A 9,625-nucleotide genomic window follows, 5' to 3' on the forward strand; every position below is an offset into this window, starting at 1 on the left:
TTTAGAGCTTGAGATTAGTCAATTAGGGGCGGCCGTGTTCATTAGGAAAAATTGATTGACTTTTCAATCGGCTGCTTCATAGAGTAGACTCTCAATTCTCAAATTCAATAGCGTATAATTTACTCGTCAAATCAGAAGCTTCCTTGTTCTTGTTCAAATTCAGACCGAAATTTCATGATTTTTGATGTTTTCTGTATTTTTAATTCACAATTTGAATACTCCAAAGTAATTATTGACCCATTTCCAGCCAAAAAAGCGACGCTTTTTTGCAGTTTTATACACTGATTTCCTTCATTTTTGCACGTTCTTTTGCCTTTTCCCTCTCCTCCCTTCTTTCCTCTTTTTCGTCGCTTTGGTTTTGACGGAATAATACATAGTAATTTTAATTGTATTTTTAGGAAAGGAGGAAAAACCCTTAAACCCAACAATAACTTTAAGTACTATCAATCAATCTGAGAGATATTTGAAGTTTTCCGGAAAATTGGATTACTTCAGTTTCTGGGTTTTCTTTTTAATTGATTGAGATCTTTTGCTTTCTACATAAATTTAAATTTGAACTGTTTTTTTTTTCTTCAGAATTTCAGAGAATCTGAGAGATATTCAAATTTCTGATTCTTTTTTTGAATTTTATAAAAGGAGTAGGAAAGCCCCTTAAACCCAGCAATTACTCCAAGAACAATCTGAGGGATATTTCAAAATTTCCATTATTGGGTGTATCAATTCAAATGGGATTACTCCAATTTCTAGGTTTTCTTTTTGATTGAGATCTTTTGCTTTTTACATAAAATCAAATTTCAAGTGTTTTTTTTTGAATTATAGAGAACTAATCTGAGGATGAAAGCAGAACAGCAACAACACAATTGGGTGTTTTCACCTGCATTTGTGTACTTCTTGGCCTCATTTTTACTCTTGGGTTCAATTGCATCACTTTATGCTTGGTTAGTGTTCACCCCTTTTGCTAGAACTCCTTATGGGGTGCCATCTCTGGGTTGCCAAGAGGACAATGAAGGTTCTTGGTCAATTGGGTTTTTCTATGGCTCTTCCCCTTTTTCTCTCCAACCTATTGAAGATGTTAGTGTTAACCCCTTTTACTCCTTCTATTGTTCTTTGAATTTGTGCTTTTTTTGTTTAAATTTTTTATTTTGTGTTTTCAGAAGAATGTGTGGAAGAATGAGAGTTCAGCATGCCCAGTTGCTAATCCAGTGATCACTTGTGCTTCTGTTTCTGAGGCTGGTTATCCTAGTAACTTTGTTGCTGATCCTTTTCTTTATATTCAAGTAAGCATTTTTATGCTTCTCAAGTTTTCTTTGTTTTCATATATTTTTAGGGCTCTTGATTGTCAGGGCTGGTTCTAATTCTAAGTATGTTCAATATGTTCGACCGCACATGGTTCTAAAAAATTAGGGGCCTCAATATCAAATTACTTAGTATATTTTAAGTGTTTAAAGATAGAAAGTTGTTTGAAATATATCATATTTTGAAATTGCACAAGAGTCTTTAAAAAATTTGCCAATTTTTGCTCCGTCTCGATTGATGTTGTTTCTGATGTTGATAATGATTAGTTATGATATCATCAATTCAGCTTATTTGGACCTATGACACCAGAAAGATAATTTAAAATACTAGTATGCTTAGGGGAATGGAGAGGCGAAATGTTAATTTCGAGTTTCAGGAACGCTAGGTTCGGTCCTTTTTCCTATATGATAGTAATCTGTTGTAGATTGAAACATTTTTTCATTAGAACATTAATCTTGGATTCGGAATGAATTTTGGGAAACGTTTATTTCGAGGAGATGAAGTTTCCCAAAGGGATTTCGTGGGAAGATTATGGTTTCTAGGGTGTGGACTGGACTTTCATGGCAGCAAGAATATAACTCTTCATTTGCCTTTCAGTATGAGTAGAGTTCTTCGCTTTGATGCCCCATGTGCTGTAGGACTTCTAAAACAGAATCCCATTTAATTATTTCCATGACAGGACATAAAAGTCAATGTAGTGCTGTAGAAATCTGCTAGTGGGCTAATGTGCAAGTATTAGGTCAAGTGGTATTTAATATTGACAAGTTCTAAAGTTAATGCTCGTAATTTTTGTTGATTTTGTGATTTGTGAGCGAGTCATTTGAAGCTCTGCCATTGCTCTTGGGAAAAATATAGCAAACAATTTAAATGAGTTGTAGGTAGGTAGCTTAGAAGCATCTTCTAGAATTGTGCGGGATTTGCTTTGAATATTATGGAGAAGTAATTAATGAATTAGTTTAAGGACATAATGGAGGAAGATACTTGTTGGACTTGGAATCCTTAGCCATAGTAGAGCCAACTATCAGAGTGGAGCTATCATCGCGCAGCTAAAGTTTATAATTAGTGACTCTTTTTTTTATATAATACGGCTTATCCGACAATATTAGCGACATATTTGCATCTTGGGTTGTATATTGATGTTTTCCATGTTTCCTTTTCCTTCCATAAAGTAATCTCTTGCTCTTGCACATTTATCATTGTAACCCAATTTTTTCATGTGCTTAACTCACTACCTAAATAAAGCATTTAAGGTTTAACTCTGTAATAGAGCAAATATTCCGGGACAAGGAGAGTGGTTTACAGTATTATTGTGGAAGAGTGCAATACTAATGTTGTTTGGTTCACTTTAGAAAATGGGAACAACGGTTATTGTTGTGGGGGCACTCCGAGGAAGGAATTTAGTGCCATTTTGCTGATCTTCACAAATGCGATCACAATAAAAAATTAGATTGCGGTCAAGATTTATACATTTAAATATGCGTAAGAAGTTTGAGCCACTTTCAGGGATACAATTCAGGATATATTGAGGGAATGGTTAGTTTACTGCTATTTAGGGCCATTTTTGCAGATCTTTTTTACTTGGAGATTTGTTGTGTTGACTAGAAAATGTAGATGCACTTTTATGTGAAGAGTTAGAATTATGGGTGCTTAGAAGTAGTTGTGGGACGCTAAATATGACTTGGATGGGAGGGAGTTGAAATTTATATGAAGAAAATGGCTGCTCTAAATTCCCATCAAAGGCATCTACTTTTATTTATTTTATATCTGATTGGTAAAAGTCTTGTATGGACTTAGTTCACATTGAACCCTTTCAAAGAAGCTTGCATAGCGTTTTCTAACAATTCTAAACATTACTATGCAGGATGATGTGTTGTATTTGTTCTATGAAACAAAAAATTCAGTAACTATGCAAGGAGATATTGGTGTCTCAAGAAGCACTGATAAAGGAGTGACATGGAAACAGTTGGGTACCGCTTTGGACGAGAATTGGCATCTTTCTTATCCATATGTCTTCAATTATAACGATCAGGTAACAAACTGTACTACAAATTTCCGTGATTTTAAGTTCAGCCGGTCTTGTATGAGACCGTTCTAGCCCATTTTTAATAAACATTAAAAAAAATGAAAATTTAACTCGTAGGAAGTGTTTTTTTTTTAAAAAAACAAATAAATGTAACTCTGCTTTTTTTTAAATAGTCTGGGTTGCCCAATTGAAGTCGTCTCATAGTGAGATGGCCTCAATTGAGAATTAGTGTTTTAAGTTTACTCGTACTAGCAGTCAGTTCATTCTGGACCTCTGGTTAGGTTACTTAGTATACTGGCTAAATCGGATAATGTTAATTCGAGTTTAGTTCATGTGGAGAGTTGTGTGACACATTTTTTCTTGCTGTGTCTCAGATATACATGATGCCCGAGAGTAGTCAGAAAGGAGAACTCCGACTTTATAGAGCCGTTAGCTTCCCACTTAAGTGGAAACTAGTAAAAGTCCTTATAAAGAAACCACTTGTTGATTCATTCCTTGTGAAATATGGTACAAAATATTGGATTTTTGGTTCAGATCATAGTAGTTTTGGTGCTATAAAGAACGGGCAGCTTGAAATATGGTATAGTGACTCACCTCTCGGACCATGGAAACCTCACAAGAAGAATCCTATTCATAACATTGGAAAGAACTTTGGAGCTCGTAATGGGGGTAGACCGTTCATGTATGATGGACACCTTTATCGTGTTGGCCAAGACTGTGGAGAAACATATGGAAAACGAATTCGTACGTTTAAGGTGGAAATACTTACGGAAAAGGACTACAAAGAGGTTGAAGTACCTTCAGGATTCAGGGAATCCGGTAAGGGCCGCAACGCATGGAATGGTGTCCGTTACCATCATCTCGATGCGCAGCAGCTTAGTTCTGGGGAGTGGATTGCAGTTATGGACGGGGATCGTGTGCCTTCCGGGGACTCGGTCAATCGATTTGTTCTTGGGTGTGCTTCTGTTTTGGCTGTTGCTGCACTTGTTTTGTTGTTGGGTGTTCTTATGGGTTCGGTGAAATGCTTTATTCCTCTCAATTGGTGCCCGCATAACTTGAGGAAGAGGAGTGATACCCTTTTAGATTGGGAAAGACCCAACACTTTGGCTTCGAAATTGAGGCATTTCTCTTTTCGTTTGAATCGGGTTCTTTCATTACTACGGGTTTGGATAAAACCCAACACCATCATCGGGAAACTGGTTCTTTTCTTCATTTTTATCGTAGGTGTGGCATTGATGTGCAATGGTGTGTCATACATCTACGGTGGGAACGGTGCAGAGGAGCCTTACCTATTGGATGGTCACTATTCACAGTTTACTCTGTTAACGATGACATACGAGGCTCGGCTATGGAACCTGAAGATGTACATCAAACACTACTCAAGGTGTTCGTCAGTCCGGGAAATCGTTGTGGTTTGGAACAAAGGTAAAGTTCCTGAACCAAGTGAATTTGATTCTGCTGTACCAGTTAGGATTCGGGTAGAAAAAATGAACTCACTCAATAATCGGTTTAAAACCGATCCCGAGATTAAAACCCGTGCCATTCTCGAGCTTGATGATGATATAATGATGACTTGCGACGACATAGAGCGTGGTTTCAAAGTATGGCGAGAACACCCAGATCGACTAGTGGGATTTTACCCACGACTTGTCGATGGGAACCCTCTTAAATATCGAGCCGAGAAGTACGCTCGAAAGAAAAAAGGGTATAACATGATCTTAACCGGGGCAGCTTTTATGGACGTCCAGCTTGCTTTCGGAAGGTATTGGAGTGAAGAAGCTAAGGTAGGTAGACGATTAGTCGACAAGTTTTTTAACTGTGAAGATGTGCTGCTGAATTACTTGTACGCAAATGCTAGCTCATCCGCAACAGTTGAATACATCAAGCCCGCTTGGGCAATCGATACCTCGAAGTTTTCGAGTGCAGCCATTAGTCGTAACACGGATATGCATTACCAGAAAAGGAGCGAGTGTCTGTCGGAATTCGCAAAGTTGTATGGAAGTTTGGCCAACAGAAAGTCGAAATTTAACGAGCGAATAGATGGTTGGGATGTATAGTCTGATATTATGTGTTTTGGTGTATAATTTCTCTCCATTTACTTCCCTTTGAATCATCATAGACAAGAATATGGAGGGGTAAAGAGGAAAGAAATTAATTTTCCCCCTCTTTTTTTCTTTTTTAAAATTATTTAATTCCTCCTCATTGTGAATTTTCTTGGGGCTTTTTGGTAGTTTATCATTTAGAGGTAAAAATGTACATGGCTTTTCTTTTATTTGTGAACTTTGTTTCTTTATATATGTTGGATTTTGAGTTTATTAACATATTCTTGTTTTTGTTGTATGTGGAATTGGGGTTGAAATTGACAGGAAATTTAGAATTAATTTAAATTTGAAAAATTATCCGATATGATAGTCAAAAATGGAAAATGATATGAATAGACACATCTATTCCTTATTTATCCCAATAGTATTCTTTTTACTCTACTTTATTTACTTCTTTTAGTAACATATTACAAGAAAGAATGATTATTTTAGTAACAAATTTCTTGAACGGAGAAGCAATAACAAATATATTAGAACGGTCATCATGAAATTAGTGAATTGTTTTATTCCACGTATATAGAAGCTCTTGTGAAATAATTATAATGAGTATATCAATTCTGCTCGTAATTTGTCTAAAATTTTTAAATTTAATGCAATATATATTTTCTTTAGAATACAGTATCTCTTACTATAATCTATTTTGATAAGGGTGCAAAAAGTTTATATATTATTAAAATGACTCTTTTTTCCTATGGTCTTTGCTTTGCTTCAAACAAATTTGTTGACTATTGCCTTAAAGTTCAATGAGCTAAAAAAAACTTAACATGTAATTTAAGGTCAAAAAAAATCATAATACAAAAATCTCAAACAAACAATTTTAGACCAAAGCATGTAATCATGAGATAAACACATCAAAAGCAAAATATCAAAGACCAAAAATAAGATAAATACTTATGCATGGATAAATACATAGGCTCACTTTTCCGAAAAAATTTGAAAATAAAAGACAAAAAATCAAAAAAATAACCAAATAATTCAACTTTCAAATTTATTTAAAAAGTAAGCGTGAAAATTTCAAATCTGAAATTTGTGGCTGTTCGCAGTAAAGAAGACAAAAATAGTTGTTCCTACTTAGTAACTGGGAACAACTTTGACTTTTTTTTGACTAACTGCGAACAACTATCTGTGTATTTGTGCAGCTATCTGTTCACAGTTACTCGAACAGGTCAAACAAAGTCAAAGGAGTAACTGCAACAATTATTTTGTATTTTTTGACCCGTTCTCAGTTAATAATTGCGAACAGCCCCAAACCTTAGATTTAGGATTTTCACGCTTACTTTTAGAATAAGTTTGAAAGTTGGACTATTTTGATTTATTTTTTTGATTTTTTATCTTATTGTTTTCAAATTTTCTCCTTTTCCTCATAAGATGATGTTTACAAACACCAAGCCAATAATCATACTATGCAACTAATGGAGATGAAAGTGACTGTTTTTCATATATATACCAAAAAAAACTTGATAGTAACATTTAATTTAATATAATTCTTTACAATATTATTTCATTTATTTAATTGGTTTTATTTCCTTTACTTAAACTATCTTTACCTCTTTAAAATTTATTACAAAAACATTAAATATTCACCCGAATTTTCTAGTTGTAGCAACTTTAAAAAGTCTTATTTTGGACTAACAAACATGATTTGTTTTAAACTTCTATATCTACGTTTGGTTGGAATTAGTTGTTATACTTAAATAACGACCAATATTCATCAATCGTTATTCAAAAACTCTTACAAAATTTTTTAGTGAAATAATATTAATTTTATAATTTTTTACATATACTAATACAACTAAACATATTAAGGATTAAAATATCGAAATTAATAACCGAAAAGAAAAAGTATAACTATTCCGACCAAATGAACTAATTTAGATTATAGATATGCATCTAAGTTTCGGCTCTGATATCATGATAAATATATTATTGGGCTTGTACACAACAAGACCCGCATAAGAGAAGAGTTAACTGCACACAAACCAATGACGTTTCATCATAAAATCAATTTCTAATAGGAGAAGGATAAAGTGTTAGTGAAAAAGCCCAAACCAGCGTAAACAATATAATAATATTGTCTACAAAGCACAGCGGAAGACTTGTAGAAGTCTGGGCTGAATCCGACCTGTGGCTCGATAACCACAGCAATCAATATCAGAGTATTTAAAAACTTTACATAACTGTAATACAATTAATTACAAACCAGTTATAAACTAAGTTAATACATTATAAAATATGTAAACTCTTTTAAATTTTACAACACATGATTTGTCAAAATATCATGATAAGTTAACTTTCCAAAAACGATGTCCTTACTATCGCAACACATGACACATAAAGGAGCAGCACATCCATCCGCACTAAAGTTGGCAACCTGAAAGTGGACCTATCCCCGGTAAGAGATAGGCCCCATCATAAACTGTCAACAATTGAATTATTGAGTAATCGACAAACTATTACATTTATATACAAGTCATTAACAAACATCTCCAATCAAATTCGTTGTTCATTTGGTAACCATTTATGAACATTGTTTTATCCAAATCCAAACTCTTTTAAAAGACCGTTTGGTATCGACATAAATACGGCTATGAACCTTTAGTTCATAACGAATCAAATACGGCTATAACTTTACCAATTAATAGCGAAATAATACGGCAAATGAAACATATGCTTTCATTGCAAGACAAACAAAACTTTATATACCAAACATATTTATTCAAAACTCATTAAAAACAATAGTGTAATAACAGTTTAAAACGTGGGAATATAATGGACCGTTAGGAAGTAGGCTTGATCTAAATCCTGAGAACATGGGTGATCGTCATCACCGAAAATACGGTTCTTGCAAGAACGAAACGGGATCGGGGGCTCGAGACCGATCCGAATAACCATTACCTATTATCAAGCTATAGGATTTCACAATAATCCGAATATAAATATCCGTTGCCAATTCCCAAAAACGAACATTTTTATAATGTCGATTTCAATATAAACAAAACAATAATTCATTAAATTTTCTTTTGAAATCAACATACAAGAACTTGAGTTACTATCAATGGAATTAAACTAATTTTTCACCAATCTTAAATCCCAATATCCAACTTATATCCTATCCAAATAATATCAACTAATCAAATACCTAATTGATACTTATATTCTCAGATTTGATACTTGTACCAACACCCATAATAATCAATTAAGGACCATAACTCAGCAATACCAATCAATAAAAAAAAATAATAACCGTAGACTGATCCCAATTTGAACAATTAATCTCATGATTGATTATTCACGATTTTTATGACAGTCTGTTAGTATTTTGGTCCTAACTCTCTCATACGAACTCATTTGGGGACGATTCAAGTGGCTACGCGACTCTAACTCGGAGCTCTATAATTCTTATGAAGACACTAAAGCCCAATGACTCTAATTGTCTCAAAAATAGCCAAACAGATTCGAACGGAACAAAAACAGAAACCTCATTGTCGATTTTCATGACAACCTACTAGTATTTTGGACATAACTCCCTCATACGAACTCATTTTGGGGCGATTCAAGTGCCCACGTGACCGCGATTCGGAGCTCTACAAATCTTATGAAGACACTAGAACCCAAAAACAATTAGAACCGCCCCAAAATAGCCAAAACAGAGAGTTCAATTTCGAAACTGAAATTTCAAAATCCAAAATACCAAATTTTATATTAGAAATCAAATAACCCAAATAAACAATACTAATCAACACTAACAAGAACCCAATTACCAATTGAACTCATATACTCCAATTACACTCAAGTTGATGCTTAAATTTAAACTAAAGACCCAAATTAAACCATGAATACTAAACTACTACCAAAATTCAACAATTATTGTTTATACTTAAGAACATAAAACTACTTTAAAACATTCAATTTATACTTAAATAAAATAGTTTGTGGATTACCTTGATGAGCAATTCTTCAATCAAAATTCAAAATCCAACTTCAAACACCAAAAGAAGATTTACCAAAAAGTCTTTAACACAAAAGGGAGACTACTTGAATTCTTCTACCCCAACAAAATAAAGATGGAATTAGAAGAGGGTGAAGAAACAAGTGAAATTCATGCTGATGGTGTGCTTGATGGCTGCACAGGTCGGCTGTCTCATCCGTGGCTGCTGGCGGCTGGAGGAGGAGGAAGCAAGCAGCTGGTAGGCAGTAATCTAGA

At 34.1% G+C, this 9,625-nt stretch overlaps 1 protein-coding gene across 1 annotated transcript; it reads left to right on the forward strand.

The window, feature by feature from the left end:
* On the forward strand, nucleotides 1-5,640 carry LOC130818183 (glucosamine inositolphosphorylceramide transferase 1). The gene is made up of 4 exons (XM_057684246.1): nucleotides 1-1,071; nucleotides 1,155-1,277; nucleotides 3,158-3,325; nucleotides 3,694-5,640. The coding sequence occupies exons 1-4, from the start codon at nucleotides 835-837 to the stop codon at nucleotides 5,374-5,376; spliced, it is 2,211 nt and encodes a 736-aa protein (XP_057540229.1). The 5' UTR covers nucleotides 1-834; the 3' UTR covers nucleotides 5,377-5,640.
* Nucleotides 5,641-9,625: the final 3,985 nt, after the last annotated feature.

The sequence above is a fragment of the Amaranthus tricolor genome, chromosome 7 (assembly GCF_026212465.1).
Source record: "Amaranthus tricolor cultivar Red isolate AtriRed21 chromosome 7, ASM2621246v1, whole genome shotgun sequence".
NCBI classification, from domain to species: Eukaryota; Viridiplantae; Streptophyta; class Magnoliopsida; order Caryophyllales; family Amaranthaceae; genus Amaranthus; species Amaranthus tricolor.